This window comes from Elgaria multicarinata, chromosome 4 (assembly GCF_023053635.1).
Source record: "Elgaria multicarinata webbii isolate HBS135686 ecotype San Diego chromosome 4, rElgMul1.1.pri, whole genome shotgun sequence".
NCBI lineage: Eukaryota > Metazoa > Chordata > Lepidosauria > Squamata > Anguidae > Elgaria > Elgaria multicarinata.
In genome coordinates, this window is record NC_086174.1 from 108,166,106 (window position 1) to 108,183,098 (window position 16,993).

Below are 16,993 nucleotides of genomic sequence, written 5' to 3' on the forward strand. Positions count from 1 at the left end.
GGTTTTTCTGGTCCAGAATATACATATATTACTTACTTACAAGCATATCTTTTAAGAATTCCAGAAGGTGAACAAAAAGAAAGAAAGAAAACGGGGAGGGTGACTCCCCTTTTCAATAGCTATCCAAACAATCAGTGGGGATAGACGAATGTCAATTTTGGTTTCCCATTTTTCCAACCCTAAGTCCGTTTTGTCTCATTTCTGCATCAGTTTGCCATTTTTAAGAAGTCAGCAAGAACATTCATATGCATTTTCATGTGCATTTCTCCCAATATACACATTTTTGTATGAATTTTGCCCAATATACATATTTTTGCAAGCAATTCATATAATGCATTTTGTATGTTATTTTCACAAATACATGCTTTTTGCATTTCCCCCTAATATATGCACTTCTGAACAATTTTTTTTATTGTGTACATTTAAATTCAGAAAAGTGTGGATACTGAAGGATAATTGCAGTTTGATTAATGTACTGGTGCTGGAAGTGTGAATTATGTATGTTCACATTAAAATGCAACCTCAATTCATTTCTCTTCTATTCCTAACCATCACATTTCCCCTATGCCTTTCCCCCCTCTCTATCTGATCTCACTGCACTCCCCTCTCTCTATTCTCTATTCAAGCTGTAATTTCTGAACTGACACTCCCCACCTCCCATTCATTTTGTCACCATCCACGATTCTATTTCACTCACCTGCTGTCACTCATTTTTCTATTCCGTCTTCTGTTACAGAGGGCAATGCTGGTGCCATGGCCATCAGGACAATGACTAGTGTGGGAGGAGAGACCTCCAAAGGAGAGGGCAATGGAGGTAGCAGTGTTGGAGGGAAGAAGCCAGGTTTCAGTGAGGGCAAGTAGTTGGGAGGATTGAGAGAGAGGAAAAGATCACGGAGAGCGACTGCTAGAGGGACCAGGAAAGAAAGGTGGCAGACAATGAGTAGGGCTGGCAAGGAGTATTGTAAGAGAATTGGACAGAGAGATGGGCAAAGAAAGTGCTGATCACCAAGAACAGAGGCTTGGTCACAGAAAGTAAAAAATGGGCACTAAATGCTCAAAGCTCTTGGGCACCATCTTTTGGCTGTTGCCCCATCTATCCACCTTGGCCTACTGACCAGATGTTGAAATGGAGGCTTAGGCTGGGTTCATCCCCTCTTATCTGCCTGTAGATACATATGGAAATTTTGCTTGAAAGCAGGAGTAATGCAGCAAGCAGGCTCTTCCAGGAAAGGGGAAGTTGGGAGGTTCCTAGCCAGCTGTCCATGTGTTGAAAAGAAGGTTAAGCTGGGACCCCCTTACTTACATATAAGTTATAGCTTACATATAGCTGTAAAACGTAAAAGGCTAATGTAAAGCCTCTTACTCTTTGAATTGGTTGGCTATATCTTTGCAGGCATATGCTTACATTTTGGAAAAAGGAATTTGATTAAAGCTCCTAAAAAAAGATAATAGACTTATAAATTATCTATGTATATCTACTTTAGGGCAAAATCTGTTTATCTGTCCCTCCTTTGCTGGTGAATTTTAAGAGCTCACCAATACAGCAAGTTTCTGGAGTGCTGGACGTAGACCAGGGAGCCCTTGGTTCAAATCTCTACTCAATCACAAAGCTTACTGGGTGACCTTGGACAATTCATTATCCCTCAAGCCTAACTGACTCCACATGACAAAAGGGTGGCAGCACACACAAGCTTCTTAGTGGAAAGGCAGGATAAAAATAATAACTTGACTAACCTGCAACATACAAGACACAGATCTTGAGAGTGTGAAGATAAATAGTTTTGATATTTAGGCTGCAATCCAATATACACATATACTTGGGAGAAAGACCCACTGAACTGAGTGGGACGTAATTCTGAGAAACACACGTAGAACACAATGAAAGATTGCAGTCCTAGCTACATCCTGCACTAATTACACTATGGGAGGATTACTGCCTGAGGCACCAAGTGCTTCTTCAGTGGAATGATCTGATGCATAATCAGCAAGTTTCTTAAGACTAAACATTAACACTGGCATATTGAATAGATCTATTGTAAAGCATAAATGGTTCTAATAATGCTTCTATGATACCATGGACTTTACTTCATTCTTTACAAACAACATGGTATATATATATATATATATATATATATATATATATATATATATACACGCTTAAACAATGAAATAAAATATTTTATAGGGTGATCAACCATTAGTGCTAATTGGGAGGCTTTTATAAGTCCCCTAAGCTAAAGTTTAAACTTCAGACAATGAAGTTTTATTCGGCAAATCTTCTAAAGATTGCCTTCAATAGTCTTTTAAACACCTCCCACACTAAAATTTTGTATAAAAATCTATCTAGCAGGATCATGTTATTATAGATAAACCTTAAAGATACCTTGAACTTTGTCAATTACTCTAAACAGTGGGAGTTACTTAGGAAGATTCTCTTTTGAGGCAGGCCTTGTTCCTAGTTTTTTCTTGGGACCAAACTAGACATTAACAATGACATTGATGGCTTTTAGCAAGTAAAATGGCATGTGTGGAGGCCCTAATGTGTAATGGAATGGGGGTAGTCCATTCCTTACCCCCTGGCTAAGATCCCTACTAAGTCCCTTGCACCTGCTATTCATATTGGACAGAAAAGCTCCCATTCATTTCAATTGGAGTGGTTTTTCCTGCGCAAATAGAAGGCACAGGAGGACCAATGGAGAGAAGAACACAGTGGGGAGCAAAGGCTGAAAGCCCCTTCTCTCCACATCCGGGTCCCAATCTGAATCAGGCCCCCTGCACCTGCAGTTTTCTTTTTTAAAAGCTGCTTTTTGCATGAATGCTGCACTGCCATGTCTACTTTGGCCCTTTGGACTGGCGCCAGGCCCGTTCATGGAATCCTAGTCAGCTGCCACTTAGAGAGTAATGCCTTATTCCCATGTCTTTTCAGTAATCTCTGCAGATCAATGAAACGGCTGAAGGCGAGTGTGCAGTTTATGGCTCTTGTGCCTGAAAGTTCTTCTACACAGCAGTTTATTGCAAAGTATACAGAAGCTTACTGCACAGAGATTGTGGCCATTGCAAGGAACAGAAGGCAGTGTAGAGTATTTCCATATGAGGGTGGCAATACATCAGATATGCCTCTATTAGTTACAGAATGTATATGGAGTAGCAAAAGGTTTCCATTCAGTTGCAATGTGCAGAACATTCATAGCTGTGGTTTCACCTAAGGATTTCTAGAACAAAAAGGGGGAAATTCTTCTCTTTTTGATCCTGTGTTGCTACTTGAACTTATAAGGTCCTTAAGTTTGATGTCTTTAGTGTGTGTGTGTCAACATTCTCCAAAGGCCTTTATTTTGAAAAGGCCGCAATTTGATGACTACTGAGAATTAGTCAGAGATGTAATTTGCATCTAAAGGTGAACAGATTGCTTTTATATGGAAAGCATAATTTATTAACCACAGTTACTGTTTTACTCTGAGAGACTATTTCAAGAACAGAGTACTTCATAGAAAAATATATTCACTTTGAATTTAATTTTTCTTTTGCTCATCAGCAGATGTTTCGGAGAACAATTCCTTATCTAGCAATTAAGTTTGAAAAGAAACAGCTATGAAGCCATATTTATTCCCTGCTCCCTGCCGAATACCATTTGGGATGATTCAATATTAAGTATTTTGGTACTAATAACCATTTATGTACCTATGATTTCATCACATATATGAGTAAAACAAAGTATTTTTATTCAGCACTGTTCATAATGCATGACAAAAGCAAATAATTTTAACCAAAAGCGAGACAATGAAACTATTTTTTCTAGTTCTGTCAATCTCTTGGACAGCAGACATATGCTTACGTATCTATATATCCCATTAGTTTGGTTTAGTGCAGTCCTCAATCAGGACTACACTCTTAATTTCTAAGGGAGAAATCCTATTGTTCCTGGCAGAGTGCTGGGGAATATAGGATTGTTTAGAGTTCCCCTCATGAGACTGTAGGCACTGCTACAGTATAACCTTGGGAGGGGGTCTCTCAAGTTCTGATCCTCCCCTGCGGCAAATGCGGCCTCAGAAGAAGAGATAAGGGCCGTTCCGGTGGGCAGTGAGAGGAGAGGCTGGGATATGAGAAATACTTTGGCCTACCCACCATCTGCAGCCACCATCTCTAAACTCAGAGCCCTTCTAGAACAAACATTCGCAAAAGGAGGATGGAGAGGTAAACGTCGCCTCTGTCACTCCTCCTGGCCAGCCAGAAGTAGCCTGGCAAGGCGCTGGATACTTGGAACCCTCCAAGATCAGAGGCGGCTTCCTTCGAAGGGGAGTGCAAGCCATAGGGTTGCACTCTAAGGTAAGTAATGGGGCATTCCAATTGACAAACTTAGCCGTGCTATTAAAGAAGGTGGGATGTAACAGACGCTTAGCAATTTCCAGTAGCAAATTGTTTAGGCCTCTTTCCTGAGAAATGTTGGGCACTCCCGGGGATGGCGGCGGTGGGAAGAAAGACACCTCCTAAATAATTGCTCCTAATCAAGATGATTAGATTGTCTGCTGAATCATACTGTTAAAAATGTTCATAATTAAGCTCTTAATTTTGAGCCCCAGAGTGCATTATGCTTTTTAATGAATATTTTAATTTTTAATAACAGAGCTAATTTTGTTTAATCCAAATATCGCATTAAAAACAAAGTTGCTCAAATCCCTGCCACACCAACAAACACTTTACAATCGTCATCAAAAAACTGGCCAAACACCCACCCAAGCAATTTTTGATACCAAAAGAAGAAACTGCCCAGCACTGTTGTCACTGGAATTCATGCTGTCTTCTTCTTTACAGTGGTGAATGTCACTCAGTTACTGCTTGCCCTTTCTTTGGTTTGATAACGTATTGTTATAGAGGAGGCCAGCTTCTTTCACCAGTTTCTATTTGCGATGCGTTTAAAATTGTGCCTAGCCGCCATAGATAAATACAGAACAAGGGAAATTCATCGGAGAGGTGAAAAATAGCTTGATCAAGGTTCTGCAGAAAATTCTTCTTCTGTTCTTCATCACAACTTGAACTGGTAGAGTTTTCCTGTTCTGACCCCGTTTCAAGAAGCTGTTCCAAAACTCTACACAGAAAGAAAATATTTTCATATTGCATATGGTACTTGGCTTGAATCTAGGAAGAAGAAGAAAGAATCAGTCAAGACAGCATCATCAGTATAAAATACGGTTGTTCCCAGTAGCGTAGAAAAAAGGGAAGAGACTTGGTGCCAGTTCATACATGCATCTGCCACATCACTTGAGTTCTCATTACTCAATACTTGTTGACTCACAGCTGAATGTGTGAGCAAACAGCATTGATAAGCATAGTGCAGGAGGTGACAAGAAGTTCCATCTGTGGTGCTGGATCTAGGATGGCTCATTCACAGATGTAAGTTATCACTCAATGCTGCTACAGAGTCATCAAGAACATGCATAGATGAACCAGGCCTTAGAAAAGTTGTTCTGTACATAGGATGCATTCACTTAAATGATTCATAGTAGACAAATCACTGCATATTCTGTTAGCAGAACAGACTGATGAAGGTGATTGTGTACCACACAATACAGAACACACAACTTGGGAAAACCATGAGAATCTAAGTTATGTCAATAAATAAGCTCATAAATCATTTCAGCCCACATTTGAAAATATGTGTGTTTCTCTCAGTACAGCCTTTAGTTGAATTCTCGTGAAGTAAAGACTTTGGATATTACATTTGTATTTAAATAAGATGTCTTATCTTGCTATGCCTTTCTACTTGTAATATGAAATATGCTGATTTCTTTTCTTTTTTCCCTAAATGGGGATTTCACATGACTGAATAAATATTTGAGATAGATGATTGGGAATTCAAATTACATCATGATTAAAAATAAGGAAGGGAAGCAAAGGGATCTAATTTTCTGAAAATAGAATCTAATGGGATGAAAATGGAACGGAACACAGAAAATCTAAATCTATTAAAACTGAAAACTTACACACACTGACCTGGAAGTCCCAATGGGGCTTACTTCTGAGCAGATATGCATAGGATTGCGCTGTCCTGCTAGAAACTTTCTACTCACTTATAAATTGGACTATCAAATAGATCCATAGCTAGCATTCAGGAGTCACTGGATTTAGGTGCAATGGCATCTATTTTTGTAATGTCCAAGTTATTTATTTATTTATTTATTTATTTAATATGCTGCTCCTTATAAGAAATCACAAAACAGTTTATGTTTTTAAAGATAATCATCTTGGTAAATGCCCATCCGGTCTATTTCCCCCCAAATATCCAAGTAAGTATCCATTTGAAAGTGGTGCCTATATGCCAACCTTGCAAATATTAAAAGTGTTGTGAAGTGTTAAAAGTGTTTGTGAATCGCCCAGAGAGCTTCGGCTATTGGGCGGTATAGAAATGTAATAAATAAATAAATAAAATAAATAAGTCCTCAATCTATTCCATCATAGAAGATGAGTCTTTTAGCTGTCAAAAGGGCATGGAGAATTCATTTACGCTGACCATTTGTTAATTTCGCCTACTGAAGGGGGGGGGGAGTATAGAAATGTAATAAATAAATAAATACATTTGCTAAACCAACATGGGTTAAATGTCCTAATCCAGCTGCGCCAGTGCTGCTTGAAGTTTAAAAATCAAATTTTTGAAGTGGAACCATTTGTATTATAGGATCCATAGCTTTACAGGTTTGTATCATTTAATTTTCACTTGGCTCTGATTATTCTAGGATTCCCCCCCCCCCCTTTCTTTGAGCTTCTTCAGATGGGGGAAAAAATCACATATCCTTCCTGTCGCTTTGAAAAATCACATTTCCCTCCTGTCGCTTCTGTCCCACAATAGGGATGAGCAGCTTCCTCCTCCTTCAGACGCTGAAGAATGAGGAAGTAAACAAAGACCATGTGGCCCATTCAGTGGGCATTTTTATCGCGCTGCTTTCCCTGCACACAGCAGGAAATGGGGGGGAAATGATTTTCCAGGGTCTTTTTTTTTCTTTTTATAAAGGCAAAACGACCATTCCTGCATTGAGCAGGGGGTTGGACCCGATGGCCTTATAGGCCCCTTCCAACTGTACTATTCTATGATTCTGTTCTATGACCAGAAGGTGCAGGAGGCGCGCGGAAGGCAGACAGCGTTGTGAAAAGGACCCGCGAAAATCCGTGAGTGCCCAGTAACGAGCGTGGTGTAAAACTCTCATCTGATGATGCTCTTTGTCTTCCCTTACTAGTAGTACTTCCACCCTACTTTCTCTTTCACTATGCTGTGTTTCATCATTGCACTGTTTTGATGATGTTAAAATCTTGCTCTTGTTACTTTTTCTTTTAGCTCTCTACTCACTCTTCTTGCTTCCTGGAATTCTTTTTCTCTCTCCCTCCTCTGACTCAAGCCTCCTCATCACACTGACACCATGTAGTGTATTATTAAATACCCACAGCCATGTTGAAGTAGAAACTAAACTGCCTCTGCAAAAGCAGACAGCCCCTTTCCTTCTTGGTCTCTCTACCTAACCTTTCTATTCATCCATGAGGAACGATAATAGTATCACGCTACAGTCAGCACAACTGAGGAGAAGCTGTAACAATAATCCCATTACCATAAATAAAGCAACCCCTTCTCTTGATCTGCAAAGCCCTCATGCTTACTAACACACACACACACACACACACACCTTTGTGGAACTCTAGGCTGTTTCAAAGTTGGACAGATTCTGCTTCCAAACAAACTTACACGTTTTATTTACACCAAGACTTTTCTAAAGAGCTCTCAGGCTGTGGCCACTCTCTCCTCAGGCCAGAAGCAGTGGGTGTTACCCTAAACTATTTCTTGGTTCCTCCCAGGAAACACTATCCATTCAGGCTGGACCCTGCAGTTATTTCATATTCTTAAATATGCAAGTGTAGCTTTCCATGGAGATCTTTAAAGTGATTTGCTTAAGCCCTTCTCATTTTCCTGGGACTTGCACAAGGCTTTGCTGCTGCTCATCTTTAAAGTACTGTTTAATAATAGCAAAATAACTGCTTGAGTCCTTATTTTCTTCCTGAAGGATCTTCAGCCAACTGTCGTCTTATTCAATGTAATATGTAGACTCTACAACAAAAGTGTGTATGGACACTTAGACATGATACTCAGTCATGTGTATCTTTCCCCCAATATTTTTTTAATCAAAATCAGCCTCAAGAGGCTACAGGTTTAAGGACGGGAGAGGCTGCTTAATCTCCCCTCTCCTTCCTGGTTGTTTTTCTCTTAAAATCCCCATTCCCTGGTACTTTTCTCCCTAGGGCAGCTTTCTTAAAGGTCAGCATCACTGACATGGGAAGTAATCCTGCTTGCCCAAGTTGCAAATGTAATGCTTGAATTGGCCCTAAAGGTTAATTCATAGTAAAGTTCTGGGTGAATTTTCAAACAAGTCTTTTTTTTTTTGGTATGCCTTCCTTTCATTTAGGATATCAATGGGTTTTCTGTATTTTATTTATTTATTTATTTGCCAAAGATGACAAACCACTGTTAACAGTTTTGCGATTTGTGTATGTGTTTGATAATTAAAATAATTTTCATGAAATAATGTGAAAATATGTTTGGGTAGCAAAAATTCTCCAAAACACTTTCTGATCCTTCCATAATGTCTTATGCTTATAGGCAACCGCTAGTCCATTTTATAGGACCAGGGGTTGTCTGTAACACTGGATCAGTTGTATAGATTCTCTCTGCGTTCGGACAACACGATAGTCAACAGTGGGGTAATAATCAACTCGACTGTTGTTTATCTAGGGGGTACTCCCCACACAACATGATAATATTCAACTGTGGTGTGGATTAGGATCAGTGTTGAGTTGCCTATTAGTCCACGCTGAGTTGATTCACTCATCCACCACCCTCTCTCCCCGCCATTGCTGCTGAAAAACTACCTTGTCAACTGAACTAGAGCAGCAGATGCCGCTTTGACCACTCTTGCCTTGTGACTCTGTGGCTGACGAAATAACCAACGGTGGCTGAGGAAATAACCAACTCTGTACAGTGTTGGTTATTTGTGTTGGCTATTTTGGCCAAATAACCAACTGCTGGTTAAAAAACTCCTACCACACAACACAATAACTTATGGTGTGTTAAATAACCAAGTGTCGACTATTTAAACCACCATTGGTTATCATGTTGTCTGAACCCATTCCAGTGAACAGGCCAATCTGGGAGTTAGGTACACCATTCTGCCACTGACAGCCATCTAGCTCCAAGGTAGTGGTGAAGTTGGTACTAGCCACAGCATCGGATACCATGCCATATGCGTATTGCCAAAATAAAATCTATTAAGGGTGTGGCACTGCACTTTGGAGCTTGAGTAAACATGGACAACCCTTAACATAACACGTTAAACCAAAAGGTGCTTTGTAAATTGATCTATACTAAGCTCCATGTACATTCATTTGTGTCTAGTGTGATCCATAAATGAATGTGTGCTCCTGGCATGATACCTTGCATTATTATTATTATTATTATTATTATTATTATTATTATTATTATTAATCATTATTATTATCTCTTTCTTGCTCATGGTGGTTTTTCTAGATGGATATGACAGGCATTGCCAAGTCATGCTGCCTTTTACAGATTCAGGAATTTTCTGACCATTGAACATGTTTTAAGTATGACTGCTTTCTGGATGTTGGTGTGGATGTATTTTGGTAGGCCCAGTTTCTGAAGGTTTTCCGTATAGTTTTTTTATGTGATGCTGGTGACTGATGTGACTAAATAATTGTGACCTTTTCCTGTGGCCATAGTTCTTTGACTTCCAGGGCCAGTGGTGTATATTTTTCTCTTTTCCTCTTTCTTTTCAACAACATTTTTGTCATTTGGTATTGCTATGTCAGTGAGGTATGTGTGTTTTTCTTTTTTGTCTATGACTGTTATGTCTGGTTAGTTGCAAGGTATTGTTTTTCAGTATGAATTGTTTTGTCAGTATGAATTCCGTCCCAGTATATTTTATGATCTGCATTTTCCAAGTTTGTTTCGGGTGAGTATGTATAATATGGTATAGGTTGTTTGAGAAGGTTGAATTTAATGGCCAGTTGTTGGTGAATTATTTTTGCAACTGTATTGTGTCTGTCCATATAGTCTATTCCTGACAGAACTTTACATCGTACTGTTACATGGTTTATTGTTTCTTGGAATTGGTGGCATTTCTTCTTCTTCTTCTTCATTATTATTATTATTATTATTATTATTATTATTATTATTATTATTATTTCCTAAGTATCTGAAACCATCTCCTTATGCAATGTATAACATAAGATTAACATTGGCATTTAAACCTTCCATCTTCGGTTATTAACCCATAGATTTTACTTTTTACCATATTTATTCTTGATGGGACATATATGGGATATTTCATCGACAAGCAACAGACCAATTTGTGAGCAGCAGTTTTTGCAACATGAAACAATGCATCTTTGCCTTAGGATGACTACAATATACAACTTAGAAATCAATATAGTATCAGTCAGATGCACATTACATTTCCTATACCCTTTTAAGCATATTTATATTTCTCACAGTAATAAGCCCTTGGGAGTACTAAATCAACAACAAAAGCCAACAGAATCAGTGGAACTGTTCAAAACAAATGAAGGGGAAATGCTGCATATTTCAAGTGAAATATGTAACTGGCAGTGAAAAATACCCACTGAATAAGTGAGAAAGATTGGGTCTTTGAGATTTTTGTATCGAGACACATCAAAACCTGACCACCCATGCAGAAAAGTTAAATAAAAATTTTCAGGAGCAGCTTAGCTGACTGCCCAACCACAGACAGACCAGAAGCCAAATAAAAATTGCCCAGAGCATTATCACATGCTGCTTGGCCAAGGCATAGAAAAATGTTCTCAAGTAGCATGAAATGCAATCTCTACAAATAGAAGTAAAGCCCATCAGGACTAAACAAACAAACAAGCATGAAGGCTAAACAGTGAAAGCCAAATGTAGTGTGCTGAAATGTAGTGACTTGCCTATGGCTGTTCAAGGAGTATAGAGCTGAGCTGTGACGGAACCTGGATGGGAAGTGGGTAGGCTCATAGCTCATGTGCTTAACTGCAACGCTAAACCAACTAGCAAGTCAATTGAAAGCTAACATTTTATTCATTTCCTTTGATTGAATTTGGGTTTAAACCCAGAGGGGTATATTTATAAGAATGAATAATTCAGAAGGAAAAAAATACAAAGAAATTTTGCCTTGTGGTAGTCTCTCATCCTAACAGCTACTCGTACATAAACATATCCTTAATTTCCTTAGGCACTCCCTGTTTAGCTAGTAAGTAGAGGAGATGGTTCATTTGTCACTTCATACACTTTGTGTAGGTGATCTTCAGTTACCACCATCTAGATTGATACTAGATTTACTTCACAAAAGTTTTTTTAAAATATATGTCTTCAATTTAACTGATTATTTTGGAGAAAACCCCCCCCCCCCCAATTTCATACCTGAAGCTGCTGCCAAGAATCAGGAAAATTCAACATAAGTCGTCTACTTTCCAGTTCCTGGAAGAGCCTAATAGAACATACGGGGAAAGAGCTGCCAGCATCAGCTATCAGCTTGCATCAATGAACTGAAGGTTATTACATATACTAAAAAAATAAATAAAAAATAGAGCACTCTCAGATTTTGTACTTACCTTGTGGAGATGGCTGCTACTGCTAGATAAGCAAGGTAAGAAAATGAGGAAAAACAGAATCCTCTGTCACCTTAAGAACTAAGTAATTTAGGCTTCCCTCCTATACATGCTTACCTGGGAAAAGGTCCTTCTTGAACTCAATGGGACTTAATATCTAACCAGAAGTATAGGATTGCATTGTTGTTGAGCCATCAGATTGTAAAGGAAAGTGCCTACTTATAAGAAACTCTATATGCTAGATGAAAAAGGGGTACTTTCATTCATCAGAGGGAACCTTTGGATTCAAGCCAAGCCATTTTCATGTTTGCAGTTTCTTTGATACACAAGCGAGACACCTTTGCTGGAAAATATTTGTAATATTACCCTTAAATTAACCCGTTCTTAGAACAGCTTATGATAAGTGCATAATGTCTCTGAAAAACGCAAGCAAAAGGTTCACCTCTGCTGTCTTGTGCGGTAACTTATCTCAAAACAACCAGAGAGCATTGACCTTTTGAGTCGATGAACACTGTGGGGGGGAGCCTTAATCTTAAAACGTGATAAAGTACAAATATCTATCATGTTTCAAAGCAAAATGGAACTTTCAGTCCTGAAAGGAGAACATTATTTTTATTTTGTTGCATCAATATATAATGTCTTTGCTTTGGAGAAATTGTTTTTCGTGTGCGTTCCCCTCCCTACCTCACCATCCCTGTGTCAAACCACCAAGTAGGAATCTTGACAAACAAGTTGACTGAATGTTTCTTGTTTGCTCATTGATTATGAACACTTCATTTCTACAGTCAAGAGGTTCCTGCTCTGCACTCTCATAAAAGAACAGGTTTAGACAGATTCTCTGCACGATATAGAGAGAGGATTAAATAAGAGAAAATATCTAGTAAATCTCTCGTACAGCTTATCAATCACACTTCAAAAACTGTTTGTCATAGCACATATTACTGTAAAATAATATTGGCTATGGCAGCCAGAATAATTGTAAACAGAAACAGTAGGATAAATAGGATTGCATCCAACGCTGGTCGTAGTGGAACGGCCACTGATTTCTCCCAGCCACTTGCAAATCCTTAGATCTGCTCCACAGAGTTGGGGTATCTGTGGCATTACACCCCACAAGTCAGTTCCCTAATGTATGTCTAGAATTTGTAAGTCTATTGTGTTTAGAATGTTGACCTGAGTGGGTGGAGATTGAATATCTTAGGAGGGGGGAGGAGGATATATAAGGGAATGACTGAGGAGATGGGGTGTGTGTGTTTTTAAAGTACTTTGGTTCGAGGGAGAATTGGAGGATCAGGGTAAAGAGGGTTGTCTTTTGAGTGTAGTGTGCAGATAGTCAGTTGGTGTACATTAATAAATCCTGATAATAAAGAAAGTTCAAGAGTGAAGCTGTGAGAGAAAGGAAAGTGTGTATGAGAAGAGTGAAAGGATTGGATGAGAGGTTTTGACAAGGGTCTGAAAAGTTTTATTATGAAACAAAGTTTGTGAACATTGAAATATTTTTTTATTCAGTTTGTTTTTCTACCACAAAAATCCCACCTGTCTCCCTGGCGTTTATCATCTGCAATTATATACATATAACACCCGTTCTGACATTAATTCACCATCAGCACATATAATTCACAGCACATTATTTTATTCCTGAAATTATTCCTGTTTCACCCCTTTCTCCACGTAGTTTGTAGAACGGTGGTGTTTGTCCCTCACCTCAAGCTCATAAAGTGGTGGCGCTTAGCTTGAGCAGGGAGTGTCCACAGCCAGGCCTGTTGTAAAGAGCCTGTGTCGTGGCACAGTATCTCCTGAGCAGATTTGGTAGGTGCCCGGGAGGCTGCAAGGGGAAGACTGTTTGTGCAACATTGGATTTAACACATAATAAGGAATGGAATAATGCCTGTAATACTTACAGTGACCCTCTTTCAAGAATTTATCCTGATATTTGGAGGGCTGGGGCAGGTAGTGTGGCTGCTAGAGGGAGACTGCTTTAAAATATCTCTGCTTAGAGGTGTCACATGGCAATTTCTTTCCACGTAATGGCTTACCATGCAAACTGGGGAACTTTGTTTCCTGTTCACCTTCTAGAGTCATTTGAATCATGGAAGAATAGAGAGAAAGTCCACTGTGGCCTGCTGAATGAGAATGGCTCACTGCTTGGAGATAGCTAGAAATGATGCCATTTAAAGCCCTTTGGGGACTTCCATGTAAATGTTAGTCCTGAGGCAAGGGAAGTAAAGGCAAGGAATGGGAAGAAAGGTAATTGCCACGGCCATAACAGTATTGCTTCAAACTTAAAATGATTAAACGTACAATCCTATGCATGTTTAGATAGAAAAAAGCCCACAAATCCAAGCATTCCCCAGCCAGCCAGGGTTAGTTGGGGAATGCTTGGAGTAGTAGGACTTTTCCATGCCTAAACATGAATGGGGTTGTGCCTTAAATTTGCTTAATTTCTTCAAGGACCTTGGTACGCCAGTTGGAAATAGTGAATCAATGTTTGTGAACTACAAGCAAGCCTCCCTTGGACAGTGTCGTGTCTGTTGTTCAGGAAGAACGTGCCTTGAATATACCTTGTGGATAACACCCAGAGTAGGTTGCAGGTCTAATGGTGTTTTTTGGGTTTGTTTTTTTAAAGAATTGCTTAATGAGACATACAAGTTTTAAGACATTTGTTCATGATGTTAACACAGTTATCAGATTCCAAATACTTATTCAATATTGCCAGGCTTACTGGCATTCAAATTAAAATGCCATCAGTATGTTTCGTAAGATGCCTCTGCTTCCAAAGAAACAAAATATGTAAACATTTCTCTAACATATTCCACTAGCTCAATTATTGTAGTGTTGCAAGTATGTATGCGCAAGTTCCATTGGTGTTAATTAACAGTGGGACTGTATGCCTCATATATCCCCCAATGTTGGGGAGAGGACAGCCCCTGCCCATGTAACATCAAAGTTCTTGCATGTGCGCTTGAGCGTCTGCTGAATGTGTAATTCCACCCCACCCTACCCCACCCCCAGACGTTAAGCTCATACAATCTGCCTGGAAGTATAAGCATACAAGAGCAGTGAAAGATGATAACGTACTGAGCAAGGCAGGGCTGTTCAGAAGGGAGTAAGGCACCAAACCTCTGCCTTGCTGCGTCACTCAATATGCTCTACTCCCTGTTGCTGTATGCCTGCACTGTTGCATATGTCGTCCCTTTGCGGCTGCTGTTTGCACGAATGGGATATTTAAGGACAAGAACAAGCTGCCGTTTCTGCAGAAAATGGCGGCTCACTGAGGGAGCAGGCGCCAGTGCCCTGCAGCAGAGCGCTCACAGTTCACCCCTCTCTGGGGTTGGGTAAGTGGCGAGGCTTTGGTGAGCGGTGTGCAGGGAGGTCCGCCCATCTTTAACTCCATGCAGAGCTGGAAAAATTCCTGACTGAAACTCCGAAGAGCCATTGCCAGTCATGCTGTGTTTGTCCCCATTTGCAATGGGTTCCAAAGTCCCCCTTTTCTATGTTGTGGCTCTGAAATAATGAGTTTAAAGTCTCTTGATTCTTTGTGCAATGGGACGCTGTTCCTGGAACAGGAGAATGTGGATACAAAGGAGTACTTTTGTGTGGCTGTGTGAATTCTACCTCCCCCCCACTGCACTCATAATCTTAAATTTCATGCACCTCAGTTCCCCCTTTCTGTAATATTGGTTGCTGTCTGTTGGGGATTCAAAAGACTGCTCTGCTTTTGCTGAGCCCTTAGCTGTGCCTCTGCTGACCACCCTCCGTCCCACCAGTCAGATTAGCCACCAGCCTCCACTGTACTGAACAGCTACACCTAATCATTTTATGGTGACAAAATTATGTTGCTATGGCATATCTTAACTCCCATATGACATACCTTAATTTCATGAACACATTGATAACACTTTGTTGTTGGCAGTATAGACTGGCACATACAAAATTAATGAAATGAAACATAGGGATAATCCCCCACACCAAAATATATGGAAAATATATCAAGACCAAGCTAACCAGATGTAATGCCACCTGCACATACCTTTTAATATATAATTTTGCAAACTGGGCACAAAAAGAATGTATTTTATTTTCTGATGGGCTAGTCACAACCATATTAGGAGCAATATGAACAGGAAATGATAACAGAAGCTTCATGAATTCAGGTTTTTAAGATCTCTTTAAAAGACGCCTAATCCAAGTTGCTGAAATTTCATTTATAAAGGTATAGCTAAGCAGGACAAAAATCAACTTTATACTGCTCTCGTCACTTGACTAAGAATTTATGGACCAATTTTTATGCATTTTATTATGGTGGATATTCGAGTGTGGTAGATGAAATATGTATTTCATACATCATTTTTGAAGAAATATATTGAATCACCTTAAAAATAAAGTAATAGGCTATCACATTTGACAATTTATTATTCTTAAGGTGTTTTGATCTAAATCCTCAAAACTGATTATGAAATACATATTTCATGTCATAAAACTGAAATATGAAACCGTTTGCTGCACAACTTGCCCCTCAAATTAAAGTGAACTACAGAGAAAGATGATGATGATGATGATGTAGGAAAGAGCCATTCCATAAAATGGACTACATGTGGACTACATTGCATTGTAAAAGTCTTTTAAAGCAATAGTATTTATTTCTTTATACAACTGGAAATCCATTTAAGACACCCTTCCCCAACCTGGTGCCCTCCAGGTGTTTTGCACTTCAACCTCCATGAGCCCCAATCAGCATGGATAATGGTCAGCAATGCTGGGAGTTGAAGCCCAAAACATTTAGAGGTCATCAGGAGGGGAAGGCTGATTGATATATGGTATATTCTAAGCATCCTTAGTTAGAAGGCCCACTGAAACTGTGATAGGATTGGACTTCACAGCCAACTACTAGCCTTCCCCAACATGGTGCAATCCAGAGGTTGTGAACTACAACTCTCATAGGCCACAGACAGCATGTCCAATGGTCAGAAAAGTTAGAAGCTGTAATCCAAAGCATCTGGAGTGGAGAAAGCTGTACTAGACAATAGACAATAAAGCGTGGCTAGCAAGTCCAGCTGCAACTTGTAAATCCCTGTTGCCAGTGATTACTATATCTAAAACCATTTCTCCTACTAATGTCCTGAAATAAAATCGGTGGAGAAAATTTTATCACAGTGCAGAATAAAAGGAAACCTAGTCATAGAATACATCTCTAGATGAAATGGGAAATCTAGTAAAACAATTGTTGGTTGTGAATTATGTATTATTTTATATATTTATACCCTGCCTTTTAGGATTATTCCATACAAAGCAGTTTACAAAGATTTAAGAATGAAGACATCAAATACGAATATAAATA

The 16,993-nt window shown here is 39.3% G+C and overlaps 1 protein-coding gene across 1 annotated transcript in view; it reads right to left on the minus strand.

Annotated features, from left to right (window-relative positions):
- Positions 1 to 4,863: 4,863 nt before the first annotated feature.
- The window catches only part of MEI4 (meiotic double-stranded break formation protein 4), a 63,275-nt gene continuing 51,145 nt past the window's right edge, over positions 4,864 to 16,993 (minus strand). Inside the window, exon 5 of the mRNA XM_063124824.1 lies at positions 4,864 to 5,133. Coding sequence (XP_062980894.1) covers positions 4,864 to 5,133 — 270 coding nt within the window. The remainder of the gene's footprint in view (positions 5,134 to 16,993) is intronic.